Source organism: Punica granatum, chromosome 4, assembly GCF_007655135.1.
Source record: "Punica granatum isolate Tunisia-2019 chromosome 4, ASM765513v2, whole genome shotgun sequence".
NCBI lineage: Eukaryota > Viridiplantae > Streptophyta > Magnoliopsida > Myrtales > Lythraceae > Punica > Punica granatum.
The window spans coordinates 32423172-32437935 of NC_045130.1; the positions used below are offsets into that span (position 1 = coordinate 32423172).

The 14764-nt window shown below is 38.8% G+C and overlaps 2 protein-coding genes and 4 non-coding genes across 7 annotated transcripts; 1 reads left to right on the forward strand and 5 right to left on the reverse strand.

Moving 5' to 3' along the window:
* Nucleotides 1-3611: 3611 nt before the first annotated feature.
* On the reverse strand, nucleotides 3612-6089 carry LOC116202295 (60S ribosomal protein L32-1). Of its 2 annotated transcripts, none has more exons than XM_031533799.1 (4): nucleotides 5948-6089; nucleotides 5736-5835; nucleotides 4152-4333; nucleotides 3612-4055 (listed from the first exon to the last, which is right to left on the reverse strand). In XM_031533799.1, the coding sequence occupies exons 2-4, from the start codon at nucleotides 5823-5825 to the stop codon at nucleotides 3926-3928; spliced, it is 402 nt and encodes a 133-aa protein (XP_031389659.1). In that variant the 5' UTR covers nucleotides 5826-5835; nucleotides 5948-6089; the 3' UTR covers nucleotides 3612-3925. The 2 variants fall into 2 exon arrangements, with proteins under 2 accessions (XP_031389659.1, XP_031389660.1); XM_031533800.1 differs by having other exon boundaries at nucleotides 5736-5831; nucleotides 5948-6088.
* Nucleotides 4668-4755, reverse strand: LOC116206491. Its single transcript, XR_004156720.1, has one exon. It is a non-coding gene; the product is annotated as a small nucleolar RNA Z196/R39/R59 family (small nucleolar RNA).
* LOC116206490 lies at nucleotides 4826-4902 on the reverse strand. Its single transcript, XR_004156719.1, has one exon. It is a non-coding gene; the product is annotated as a small nucleolar RNA Z195/SNORD33/SNORD32 family (small nucleolar RNA).
* Nucleotides 5042-5125, reverse strand: LOC116206460. Its single transcript, XR_004156693.1, has one exon. It is a non-coding gene; the product is annotated as a small nucleolar RNA U31b (small nucleolar RNA).
* LOC116206457 lies at nucleotides 5519-5605 on the reverse strand. The gene has a single exon (XR_004156690.1). It is a non-coding gene; the product is annotated as a small nucleolar RNA U31b (small nucleolar RNA).
* Nucleotides 6090-8380: 2291 nt separating the features above from the next.
* On the forward strand, nucleotides 8381-9367 carry LOC116202296 (non-specific lipid-transfer protein 8-like). Its single transcript, XM_031533802.1, has 2 exons — nucleotides 8381-8757; nucleotides 8977-9367. Exons 1-2 carry the CDS (start codon nucleotides 8405-8407, stop codon nucleotides 8984-8986), a joined length of 363 nt encoding a protein of 120 aa, XP_031389662.1. The 5' UTR covers nucleotides 8381-8404; the 3' UTR covers nucleotides 8987-9367.
* The last annotated feature ends 5397 nt before the right edge of the window (nucleotides 9368-14764 follow it).

Consider the following 14764-nt stretch of genomic DNA (forward strand, 5'->3'; position numbering starts at 1 on the left):
TGGTAGCTTATCACAGATAACAGACTTTCGCTTTCTGATTTCTTGCAATTCAGATTTCTCTTTTTGCCAAAGATAATGAGTAGCAGCAACCATTCCAAGGAAGGAATAAACCGATTATAAATCCACACAACCAAGTCTTTTTATCGCGGAGGAGAGTGATCCATCGACCAAAAGAACCGATTATTATCAAGATAATGTTTTTGCAGTGCAACATTCTCTCACAAGCTGGCTGAGATATACATACATAATATCCTATTTCAATATATCATTTCGGTTCTTTCAAGCTTTAGACACTAGTTCACATGACCTAGAAAAGGGTTCCTTTGCTGCTGCAAGAAGCAAATAGACTACAGTAGACCGCGTGTTGTCGAGGCTTTTAGATCCCTTGGACCTGCAGGTCTTAAAGGGGGACTTTCATTGAGGGATAATTACTAACATAACATGTGTTCTTCTAACAAGCTCGAACACGTCACGGCTCTGCTATACTCATTTGTAAAAGGCGTTAAGATCGTAAATCAACTGCGCCGTGACAGGTCATTCACTTGTCAATTCTCTTCTGAGTCACATTCATACCGTCTAACTGCTTGTGCTATCTTAAAACCGTATTCATTATTGATTTTGGTGGACAGTCGTGGTGATGCTCGATTGCATACAGAAACTTATTTCCTACGCATTATAGAACTTATCATGGATTTTCCATCTCACCCAAACCGAAAACCGAAACAAAATAAACCAGTTCTTTTCTTTCGGTTTTTCAGGAGAGTGAAGAGAAGAGGGCCCGCACTTCCTAACAGAAATACATAACTGATTACAGTTTATAAATCCTCTTCTCCATTCCTCTTCTCCACTCCATTCAGGAGAATCTCCCTCTCTCTCTCTCTGCCCCTCTCTCGAAATACAAGACAGGCTTCGAAATAAGAGTTAAACATCAAACTGAAGAGCTGATCGCCAACGAATATCCCAATCTTCGTGAAGTGATTAAAGATCAACTCCGGGGATCAGAACACCACGTCGAGCGCAGAGGATCATGTCCTCTGTGACCAGCAAAAGCCTGGGAGAACTAAGCGATTCTGAGGAAGCCAAATCTTTCTACTTTGCCGTATAGAAGCACTGAAGATGGGCCGAGAAGACACGAGGAGGAGACTCATGCGTCGGTATGAAGCCCGGAGAACCGAGGACACAATCGAGGCCCTGCAAGACAAGGCCAGAATGCTCGAAATGGAAAGAGAATGTACGGTGACTGAGCTCCTGTTAGTGATGATAGACAGAGAGATTGCGCTAGATGTTGAAAAGGATCTGCGCAAAGAGTATTCCAAAGGCAGGAATATCAGTTACATGAGAAGATGGTTCATGGAAAAACTAAGTACTGAGTGTGATGAGTCGGAAGAGGAGGTCCCTGATGTATCAGACCAGTTGAGGCGAAAAGCACCGGAGTTCGAGGCACAACTCTACTTCCTTCTGTCCCAGCTCATCCCTATGGTTCCCCGGAGCAAGGAAGACATGATCAGCTACAACGAGTTCAAGTCTTCTCTCAGATGGCTCGTCAAGGACTCAGAGAACAAGATTGTGCAGGCCATCTTGGACCTCTTGGATGCAGTGGAGAGGCAAGTCGGGAAGTTAGGGAGGTCAGTCCAGAAAGTGGAGAAACGGGGCCAAGTCGATGAGTTGCTCAATCAGATCCTAGGCAACATACAGCTCGTGGCATGTCTCGTGGACCAGTCTGGTTGCGCTGAGCCGGACATTTCTTCTTTAGGAGATCGTATTCAAGAATGTGAGGCGGAGCAGAAGGAGATTGAATCGAAGATCAAGGCACTGAAGACGAAGGACTGAAGATGAGAAACCTATTCAAGATCAGATAGATTCTATAGATTGAGCCACATATACATAATCTCTTTGTGCTTAGATTTCTTTCTTACTTTTCTTTTTCGGCTTTTCCGATCTGATTGTCTTGATCATGGTATCACCCGACAATCGGTTCGATTTGTACTGAAACAATCTCTTGCGATTTCAGGAACTTTGTTCTAGTTATAATGCAAGTGATTGATGAATTTTTTTGTTTCAGTATATGCACTACTCAGTTGTTCTATTCACTTGGCAGCACCAACTAGGTCAGGAAGTAATATGGCATGGAATACGAGTTGGATCAGAATCCAGCCATTTCGAAAGGGGAAAAGGCCATTAAATTGAAAACAGAAGCAAAAGAGAAAACAGATAAGAAACCGGTTCTTTTTTCTTTCAATATCCACAAAACTTGAACGCGATCCCTTACAAGGAAAGAGGCGTCGAACCATCTAAACCAACTCATATTGATTACGTTTTAGTTTTTCGAGCATGTTTTTTTCTAGTTTTACCTATATATATAAAATCAAAGCAACCTTGTGCAACCCGAGCTTCGGCATGGCACTGTGTTCAGTCCACTCATTTAGGCCCAAGCTCTAAGCCCAATCAGTTCCTAACAGAAATACCTAACTCTCTTCAGTCGTTAAACCTCAACGGTTCCTCTTCTCCAATCTTCCATGCAATAGAATATCTCACTCTCAAAATCAAGAAAAGCCTGAAAGTTAAAGAGGATCGTCCCAAATGGCTAATCAGGCAGAACTTCCCGATCTTCTTGCCGCTTTCAACGAACAAATTTGGAAATGGGAGTTTCTCATCGACTTAGTAGACATTGACCTTACTCATTTAAACTCGGACGTCAAAGATCTAACAAGGGGGCTTGAAGAGGTGAGGAGGAGACTGAATGAGCTGCAGCAATTCCGAGAATCCCAGAAGGAAACCGAGGCTATTAAAGACATGGAGATTTTGAAGGAAGATAGAGAAGATCGATACGAGGTACGTGCAGAAGGGGTTGATCGATTGATTCATTGGGCCAGATGAGGAGTAAGGGACTTGACTTTTATGGGAACCCCATTTGCTGCTATTGGCACCTATATTACCTGCAATTCTACGAACATGGAAGAAGTCGACAAACTGCTCATTGCCCGGGAACATTCATTCAGCTGGTGCCTTATCTCGCGGAACAGCCGGATTGCCCCGAGGTGGAGATTTCTCCTGTGGGCAACTGCATCGAGTAGCATGAAGCTGAACGGAAAGAAATAGAATGAATGATTAAGGCAGGGAATAAGTACGACTGAGCATGTTGAACGACTGTATCTCGCTCTTGTTCGATATATTTCCTTTGCCCATCGTCTTCCTGTGCTTATTCCATCTTTTTTTTTTCCTTTCCTTTAGATAAAATTGATGATTGCAATGTGGACAATTTGTAGCCAAATGCTATCTTGCAATGGAGATTTCTTTTTTCACGGTAGACTGCATCTGAAAATTTTCTCTAATAATTCGATAATTTGTTGCTTTCTGTAATCATGTTCCAAGTTCTTTTTAATTTCAATGAGACTCAGTAACAACAAAAAAAACGATCGTAGACGATGGCCAAGTCCAAGCATCATCCCGTTGCTACTCTCTCAAAAGCACCAAGGATTTCCTGGAGTGCAACATCGAATTAAGTCTCACTTGGTGCCGTCACCATGGACCGTTGGCCGAGTCAGTATTGCAAGAGTTTGTTGCCTTAGGAACCATGAGATGGTGAGAGCCTCTCACATTTAGGCAATCAATAATGGTCACGGCAGTAGTAGCCTACTAGTTCTTTTAACTTCCAAATCATATCAACTGAACGAGTGTCGGAACACCGGCCCATCTACCTGCTATTTTACAGGTTTCACACATGTATTTTCTCTATTTAATAGAAACTCTTATAGGCTCCACATCTAATTTAATTATCTAACACAAATTCATCAGATGGCCAAAAACCCATCATACAGACTACCGTCAGCTGTACTATGTAGAAAACAAAACTGCCATATAATCCCATATATAGCCTAAGCAGGCTCTAAAGAACTGTTCACATTCTACAAAGCTCAGTAACAGCTTACTCGTCCTCTTGGCTCCGTAGCCTTGCAAGCTTGTTCGTGACAACCACGTCGAGTTGAGCAGCTCGCTCAACAATCTCTTTCCTCTTCTTCGTCGAGAGATTGTGTGCAATCTCAGCGCAATATGTCCTGCACAATGATAATGAGAAGTGAGCTCAGGAAAGCTTCTCAAAACAACGAGCTAATATTTTCCAAAGAAACAACCCAGTGGTGGTGGATCATCACCTGTTGTGCATCATAAGGAGTTCGAGCTCGCTGACATTGTGAACTACAAACTTCTTAAAACCATTAGGAAGGTAGTGGCGGGTCTTCTTGTCGGAGCCGTACCCGATATTGGGCATCAGAGTGCATCCCTTGAACTTTCTTCTGACACGGGAATCGATACCTTTCGGTCTCCTCCAGTTAGGCTATATTTGGAACATGGAAAGAATTATTACTCACATTCATCTGAAAGAAACATAACCACTATCCTAGGTTAAAGATAGTCTTGAAGAAGAGATAATTAAGTTCAAGTGTTTGGATGTGATCAGGTATAAAGTAACAGTAAGCTTGTGGATATCCAAGCAAACTGTGTCGCAAGGCCTGTTCGGGATTTTATCTCTGCCCTTAAAAACGAGATGCCCAGCTACAAGAACAACTCTGGACATCAGATACCATGGGCAAAAGACACTTCCAATAAAGATTCAAAGTCGACAATAAAAAATAATACAAGATTATAACCTACAGGAAACAAGTTAGCTGTGCAATCTCAGCCGAAAGATGGTGATTATTTTGGTAATAATCATGGAAATATCATTCCAATAGGGAAAAAATTGCATCACAGATTGCAGAGACAGAAAACTTAAAAACAAATAAAACATAGAAAAGTTCATAAATAATTTTTCTTAAGGAGAAATGCAATGAGATCAGATGGTAGTGCATGTTAGAATTCATCACCAAACAGCAGACATGGTGGATAAACATCATCACGCCTCATCGCATAAAATTCGAGAACATGGCAATCCATAAAACAGTTAGCAGTCCGTTCATTAAAGAACTATACAGATGCAGCTCTAAAAAAGGTGATCAAAGACAACAATTGACTACCAAGTTAAAAATAAAGGTTGGCTCATAAGGGATCAGATAGTCGATCAGTGATCACCATGTTTGAACCAAAGAAACAAGTAAGACTGGGTGTCAAACATACTATCATCAGATCCCCCACATACAAACATACTTCAACGGCCGATAAATTTAAGAACACAGACATAAATTGTATTAAAACTTAAAAACTCCGAATAAGCTAATTGGGAATTAACAAAATCTCAACTCAGTCCCGTACTATTCACATTTTATCGATCTATTCAAAACATGACATGATGAAAACAAATTCAAATGATTTGGCTTTTCAGGAATCAGATAAACTTAATATCACCACAGTGCATCGAGAGATGCGGATCAGACTGGGTGTCAAAAAGTCTAATCACCAAATCATATCAAAGCCGACATGAATATATATACATATATACACACAAACATAAAAAAAAATCCACCAACAGGAAAGAAAGCTTGAAATTCATAAGAAGGATAATGAGGAAGAACAAGAAAATGCGATATCAGATAATGTGTCAATCACCACGATGCACCTAATCTATGTAGATGCAAGTAAGACTGGGGCGACAATCATTATCATCATCTATGCAATAAAACCTCGGAAATAGCAAAAAGGACGTGCATTTCGATGAATGAAAACCACGAAGAGGAAAAAAAAATGGATTAAAACAGGCTGCTCATCTAATTGCTTCTGCTCGAGTACGGAGCAATTTATACCTTAACGGAGATCTTGCGATCGCTCTGCGGCCTCTTGAACTTCTTCACCCGCTTCTTGACGATCTTCTTCGACAACAACGGGACCGCCATGTTCACCTACCTTAATACGACATCATTAACAGAAACGAAATCAGTAATGGATACAGGCTCTCAAGTCCGGGAACCTGCGCAATGCGTGGAGGAGGAGGAGGAGGAGGGGGGAGAGGACTTACGAAGGGTCGACTAGGGTTTGAGTCGCCGCCGGGCTTATGCGTTCGAAAGTATGTTTTGGGGGGTTTTATAAGCAAAGGAGTTGCAGGGTCATCGGCTAGGGTTTCGGTCTGAGCGTTTTGGATCTGTTTGGGCAGTGTGATAGTGTGAACCTGTCGGGGATTGGGCTTTCTCGGGAGGGCTATCCATCGGTGGGCCGGACTTTACGTGAGATTGTGGAGACCCAACATTCAGACCCATTAGTTCCTAATCATCCATTAATCCAACAATTTTTAACGAATTCAGATCCGAGGACGGAAGGTCTGACGAGTGGGAATCGAATGCAGAACCTCGTGTTCTTAGGCAAGAACTTGTGTCTTTACACTACATCTCTATTCTCGAGATTTATTGGTTGTCCATGTGGATTCTAGAAAATGTTGTGACATATTTTATATCGCTGCATGATTGGTACTTCCACGATATCCAATTGCATGAAGGATGGCAATAATGGATTCGCGGTCATGATTCTGGGCTCAGGCATAAGCAATAGGCGGTCAACCCGAGTCCCGACTCATTGTTTGAGCCTGACCAGATGGACATGTTGAATTTGGGATTAATCACATACAAAGGCACGACCTTTGGTCAAATTTCCAATTCTAGCATCACCTTTCGGAAAATTACAGAGAAATGTACGATATTTTGTTTTAGTCTCAAATATAGCGCGACCTTTGATTGAATTATCAATTCTAACACGACCTTTCAGAAATAGTCCAAAAAGGCACAACCGTTCGTTTTAGTTTAAAATCTTGTACAACCTTTCCTTTAATTCTCAAATCTAGCACGATAAGTGAACCCCACATATTTTTATTTAATTCCACATATTTCTACTTCGAATAATATTCGACGCGTGGCACCATTAATGCCTAATCAGCCGCTACCTTTAAAATTAATGGAAAATTTAACAACGTGCTAGATTTGATATTAAAATGAAAGGTCATGCTAGATTTGAGATTAAGACAAAGTGTCGTGCCTTTTTATACTATTTTCGAAAGGTCGTGCTAGAATTGAAAAGTCAAATAAAGGTCATGCACTTTTACGAGATTAAACTTGGACTTGCCTATATCTCTCAATTCGCTACTAGTCATTAATGTCGAGTTGGACGCGGTAGTTTTTTTCTGGAGGAATGATGTTCAAGAAAAAGTTACTCAAGTGAATGTTGTTTCTGAGGTATTATTGAGTAAACAGTGCATTAGATGATTGTTGGAGACGAGATGATTCGTAATAGAGTATGATAAATTATGTCGATGCCCGTTCGAAAGTCGAAAACACGGGAAGGACTGTCCGCACAAGCTAGGATTAATCCCTGGCATGCATAGGATGTGCAGAACATCCCACTTAAACTAAATCTCAAGCCCGTAATAAATATTGAGGTTATTCTTTGTTGATAGCAAAATCGCTCGGGACTCCTCATTGAGCAATAACGCTAGCTGCTTTCGGTTTTGACAAAACACTCGATGACCACAGTTTCTGAATCAAGATATAACATCAAAAGAAACCTCTCATTAATAATAAAAACATTATTAAATTATATTTATACCATAAATAATAGGCATAACCAACTACATATAAGAATACTTAAGTTATTTATATACACTAATTGCCAGACCTAGTACACCGACACGATTCGTGCAATGACTGTCTCACGAGATTGACAAGACCGCGTAACAATCTCTTCCTGGACCAACACATCTCTGTCAAAAATAATTGCAGGAGAAGCTTGTCAAACACTGCCTTCATTAATGTTGTGCAAATCAAAGGTTGTGCGGCTTCTGTCTACCACTGCTATTTCTTGCAAGACAGTCTCAGCTGACTTTTTCTTCTGTGATATCAGACACATAAAATAAGACTGAGCGGTGGCAAGTGTGAGTAGCAAGCTCGAACAATGCCTCTCGGATCCACGAAATCTGCGTGGCCATCAGACATTTCAAGAGTTTGGATCGGAATATTAACCTCAATACACTAGGGTAGGTCAGTTAATATAGCGGAATACTTTGGTTTTGAGAATAGTAAATAGGAAAAAGAGCACATCGGAGTAATCTTTACTGCAGAGCCCTGCACTCGACACTACTGAGTTATCAAGAAAGCTGAAATGACCAAAACAATCATAAAACAATTAACGGTAGTTGAGTTTTGATTATGAAAAGAGGCACAGCTTGCTGTGCTGTGCAGTGCAATTGAACGTCAGCTTCTTTGATTCAAAAATACACTGAGACTAGATAGTACATCTTAGGCAGTCACCGAGAAAGTGAAGCCGTTTTCACTCTTGCTTGCACTCATCATCAAAAAGATCAGCGAGACACGAAATAAAAAGTTCTCCCAAATGAATTTCTTTAACGTTTCTTGCAATTCTTAGGTTCCTCGGCCAGGCATCTATAAAACCGTGTATTTCCTCTACTGCTAGTGTGCTACTACAACCCAAAATGGAGTGTTCGAGTCGGAGAGTTCTATTTCTCGCCGTGGCGGCAGCATTCCTTCTCCTCTCACTAGCCCCAATTTCCGAATCAGCCATTTCGTGCAGTGATGTGCTGAAGGACCTGAGGCCTTGCGTAAACTATCTCAAGAGCGGGACCGGGAAGCCTCCGGATGCCTGCTGTAAAGGGGCCGCTGCTCTGGCAAATGCTGCGACCACATCGGCTGACAAGAAGGCTGCCTGTGCCTGCATTAAGTCAGCTGCGAAGCAGTTCAATCCCAACTCACAGTTGGCCCAAGATCTCCCGGGCAACTGCGGGATCACTCTGCCTGTTGCTGTTTCACCCAATGTGGACTGTTCCAAGTTCGTATACTAATCCTAATATCCTCACGACTTGCTCAAGTGCCATGTCCCTGTAGGGATACGAAGAACCAGGGAATAACTTATGTATTTGCGCTTTTTCGGTTCTTGAACGGATAGAGATTATACGTATCAAAATACATGTGAGCAGCATTTTACAATTTCTTCCAATTTTTCTTTTCAGCTTGTATTGATGAAGTTCCTCTGTGGTATCCTTTGCAGGTTTGGCTAATACATGGCGAAGGCCTCGAGCAGGAGAGCCATATGAATCATCTATTTGCGTTGTTTCAATCGATATGTATTAGAGTTGGTTAATCTTCTCAGCAAGCATTTAGCTTCGCCAGGAAGATATATATAATAAAGTTCACTGCTCGGAGAATCATGTCACTGGCATCGCCATGACTCGTCTTATAAATACATTCGACTGTTACGAGTCCCTACTGGCTCCTCTATAGCCTATGCTGATAGAAAACTGAATAAAGCTCATAACAATGCTTCCTAGAGATAGTCTCGGTTCATTGCTGTGTGCCCGTGTCTTCATGTAAGATGAAATGAGATATAATATATATGTATTGTTTGTTTAATTTCTTGATCAGGAAATTTCAGATAATTCAATCTAATCAGAAAGTATATGCTGACCCTAAGCTCAATTTTACACCATTGTACTCTATCAGTCTATGAGCACTTTCTTATTATCTTTTAAGCCATTGTTGTTTAAGCAAAAGTAGTGTTTGAGAAGAAATTTCTAAACTATAGTTTGGGTTCAATTTAAAGGTTACAAATGTGATTAACACGGATGCTTATAAAAATGCTACTACTTATTTTATGTTTTTAATATATCACTTCATTTACTTTCGGTAATTTTTAATTAATATATTCCAAACACTTTTAACTTATTTTCCAATCAGTAATTATTTTTTCACATTTTTATATTAGCATTTTTCCTTTCAGTATATTCACTCCCAAACCAAACCTAAACCAAGGGAAAAAAAAAAATTCTATATTCCCAATGAGGGCAGAGCTACTTTTGTGTTTCGCTTCGTAATAGAAATGCAAAGACATATGAAATAAATCACATGTTATTTTTTCGGTGGATAAAATAAATCAAATTTTCTTAACAATACGAAACTGAAGAAATGTGAGATCTTGTTCCAAAATTGAGTTACAGCATGTTGGTAACACTGGAGCTAGGGAGCTACGATAACTTCTATAATGACATCATGTCGCCGTGATATGGTCTCTCTCTCTCCATATTTGAATGAGATCCAATGGTATAGAATGAGGGACCTTACATTATTGGATATTAAGTGATATATTGCAGTAACTCGATACGGTCGTAAAAGCTCCCAATAAGCACGCAACAAAAGAAGTTCGGGATCGTCAAATCAAGTGAAAAAAGAACTGAGGAAACATGGGGAAAGGAAGTGATTGGATGCATTTTCTCACCCTACCATTTGACAAATTGTATAGTTCATTTGTTGTTATAAAGAAGGGGAGTGCGAGGTTTGATAATTGTATCGTTCAGTTATTGTTACAAAGGAGGTGAATGCGAGCCCTTCTGTATTCTGACTTTATATGAAATCAATGCAGTTGTGTCTATGTTGTAGGCAACAGTAATCTTTCATGTGCAACAATAGTACGTATGGGTCTTCGATTTCTAGCTCGAATTCAATTGCAAAACACTCTTCTTCTTCTTTTCCTTTTTATGGCCACAATTTTTTTTTGACTAATTCATCAAATTATTGACTTGACAAACATTGCCGCTACATGTGCCCCCAAGCCCAGTTGCCTCTTCTCTTTCTTCTCTACGTCTTTTCCATAAAAGCCCAATTGGCAATTTTGTATGGAAATGGGTCGAATTCAATCAAGTTTTTCCAACCAAACTTCCGCATTCTGAACTTCCGAACCGAGCCTCCAAAGTCGTCGCAGAGATGCGAAAATGTCGTCATTATTGACATGTGAGACAGTGCAAAGGAAACGGTATTTCGTGATACACATGCGCGAAAGAGTGTGTGGGAAAATATCTTTAAGAGAGACTTATGATTATATCCACGATTCCCCTATATTTTCCCTTTGCAAGCTAATCAGGTTAATTTCTGCCTCTCTCTCTCTCTCTCTCTCCTGGTGTACACGGACGTACGTAGTCTAATTATTGAGATTGTTTTCATTCAAGTATCAACTTGACATTGACCACAAGATATTTCATTGGATTTTAAACTCTTACATTTCAGGTAAAATCCGTTCGATAAGAGCTCAATTTGTTGTTGAGTCACATTCTCGTTATATGAATTTTTTCAATTTAAAAGCAAGTTGATATTCCGTTGATCCCCGAAAATACTAAGATTACGTTGAGAGGTTGCCCTTGCCTTTGCGTTGAGTGTTCTTTCTTATTGGAACTCCGTGAGCGGGGCTCATGTCCATACAAACTCACTGAGGGCGACAGCGATTCTCAAATGTTTTCCCTTCCAATACTTGCAATAAAATTTCAAAAAGGAAGTCACTATTAGAACAATACCGAGGATATATGTTCAAATTCCAATCACGAATTTTCTCCATCAAAATTTTATTTAAAAGAAACAAATGTCTTATGCTGGTACGCTATTTTAAACTAATTAAACCGGAAGATAAAATTGGTTGAAGAAAATCTTTTTTCTAATTAAGTACGTTTTAAGGATATCCTATGCTAGCAGTTTAAAGCAGCAACCCAGCAACCTGACAATAAAAGGATTCCACGCGTACATGAAGTCAGCCTCATCATAATCAATTGATGTGAGGCATACTTTAAGTGGAAAAGAAGCACACGTAATCAATTGTTTAATGACAATTTTAATTACCTTTTTTTGTCCTAATAAGTGCTTGAAATTTTTTAATCAAAGACGCTAATCATGATTCCCGGAATCGTTCTTATAATAATCGATTGATTGCTGATTTTAATAATGAAGTTATTTTCATTTTTTTTTTCCGGTGAGAGACATTTCTTAATCATTATCTGGTTGAGGATAAGCAAATTGAGGTGCCTTTTCGTCGATAAACAGTCCATACAATAAATGTGTTCCTCTGATGTTGACGCGTACGTTGGCATTTTATGTGGAAGAATATTAAACCATATTATTGTCTTAATAAATCATATGTTACCGCATGTTTATGTCAACTTATTTGTCCAATCATCGAAAAATAAAATGTTTATCTTAAAGGATCTATAAGCACAGCAGTTAACTTATATTGGTTTAGGTCGAATTTCCAAAAAAAAAAATGTGAAGGCTTGATAAAAGTCATAATTTTCTTTTTTCTGTCCGCTTTTCCAATTTAACGGGAGATTTATGGATCTAACAGTGTCAATTGCGCGATAGAAAGGCAGAGTTATGGAGTACAAAAAATCCCAAAGGGGTTGCACCTATAAAAATCTCACTGATAAAAAATAAATCTTAAATTCTTTTGATTCCAAGTTAAAAAAACGAGAACATAATTACTCTTAAGTTTTCTTCCTTTTATAAAAGTCAAATTTATATGTGTTACATTTTGGGAGAACAAAAAACTTTTTGTTTTGGCATTTTCTAACTGTTGCTTGTTTTTCATTCTTCTTTCACTTTAACTGAAACACAAGCAGTTCAAGAAATGAGATGCAATACATTACGATTCTTTCTCGTTTAGGAAATAAGAGATTCAATATTTAATTATACTCCTTTATTTTTATGAATTTTAATATTCGAAAGCCAAATTAGATCTCATTTAATTCAGTTAAGCCCAATTGACTTATTAAGGGATAAAATTATTACAGTGAGAATTTTCTCAATTCACAAAATTTAAACCGAAAACATTATTTAAAGAAAACAAGTGTTGAACTGATTGAACTAATCCACGTTGGTATATTTGATTATACTCAGTAGCATAACTTGTCTTCCTTTTATTTAGATTTTGTTTCTTTTTGTGCTAAACCTTATAAACTTCTTTTATAATCGAAAAAATGAAAATATCTGTAGTTCTGAGAGCATAGATCCGACCCATTTTAAAATAAGGTTAATTTCAGAAAAGGTAAAAAATAAAGAAAAAGGAACATGTTCTTTACGCTCTATCCTTTATACAGTATAAAATGAAAGTTTTTAGAAACTGAACGCATCTACTTTGAAAATAATCTGTTTACAGCCCGACGTTAACGGTTTCGTTAAGTTATGATGTGAACAACGTGAAATGACAAAATAAAAATTATGTATCGTCCGCATCATCCTTCGTATTGAATAAGTAATTGAAATAAATAAATCAATCAACATTTATGTAGGCAGCCATAATATAAAACTTCTTAATAAGCTCGACAAATTAAAATATGCTTCTGTCATTACATATTCAAAATACTCTAAGATCATTGTGTAAATTATGTAGGAAGCCATAACATTAAGCCAATTGACCTCGAGAATTATGGTAAAAGGAAGAAATATGCTTAAAAATTAAGGGCATATGAAAAAAGTCCTGTACGTATTCCGAATACTCTTATATCACAAAAATGTATATATATAGAGCAAACAATGTCACTGTAAGTTTCATGTTGTAACATTTATGGTAAGTTTAGTTCAATGTAATGAAATTAATCACGAATGGAATAAGTAGGTAATATGAATTAGTATATAATAGAATTATGATTACATATAATTAGGTTTATTTGTTTTTTTTTCCCTTGAATAAAAGGTCGGGAGGGGGAGACCAGTGTAGCAACCACCCTCTGGAGATTAGAGGGGCTCCACAGCCGCCATGGAATGTTCCATTCGCCCGAATGGGTAAAGAGTTCGGTGAGACATAGCCCACCTAGGTTACCATGACCCCACCAAAGCGCACAGTGGACCAGAACAACTCTCATAGGGTACAGGACAAGAGTTTATTAACGCAAGCACTTTCATGTTTAAGTCGAGTTTCGACCCCTTGACCTTCCCTTTGGAAGACGAAGTCTGTTACTAACTGGTCTACCACCTTGGTGATTTTTGTTTCGTTAGATGTAATAGTGAATTTGAGAATTATAATTATGAAATTTGATGCGAGAGAATGGATAGAGATTATTAGACGAAAGTACAAAATTACCCTTCCTATGCAAAGAACAAAATACCCATGTCCTACAAATATTAAAATTTATTAAATACAAAAACTATTGCAATATTAAAATTTCGGCCAAAAAATAAATATTATATAACATTTATTAAAAATATACAAATTTTAAAAAAGGAAGGAAGAAGACGAACTACTATCATCTGAGCTCTGGTGAACCAGTGGCTACACTGAGCAACCCAAGGCTTGGGAACGCCATGGTTGGGAATGCCTGAAGCTCTTGAACCCAAACATGGGGGCCTTTCTCTTTTATAGCAGCTTGGGTCCCCCGAGACTTGGTTCGCCCAATCTAGGGCTTATGGCCCCTATAGGTGGGTTTACGAGCCTAGTCGTGGTGTTCTCGAGCCTTGGGTGGCTCAAGAGCCTAGGGCTCAAGGGAGAGCTCAACCCACAGAGCTTGCACATGCTAGATTTGAGCCGTTGAGGCTAGATCTGGTCACGACGTTGTCATATTGAACTTCATCTGCTCAAGAGGAATCGAAAGCGGTAGGTTGGGTCGTCAAAAAAGGATGCTCGGCCTTGGTGACGATGGGGTGGCGATGGCGACAACGGGGCGGCAACGGTAGAGGGATGACGGAAGAGGTGGTGGTTAAGGGGCTGATTTCTGAAATATGATGAATAAATGAGAACATATTGGTAATTTGGGTTCTATTAGATAGGTGTAATAGCAATTATATAGGGAAGATGGGAGAATGATATTTACATATCAATTACTGATAGAAACCCATATCCGTAATTCGAATTCCAATTACAGACACAAACAAATGAATTAATCGGCATTACATATGCAATTGTAATGTAATTCTTATTACATTAAACCAAACGCAGTCTTAAAGATTCAATTTAAATGAAATTCATAAAGAAACAAAATTGGGAGCAAGTTTTGGTGTTGCATTGACATAATTGAACTATTTTTCTA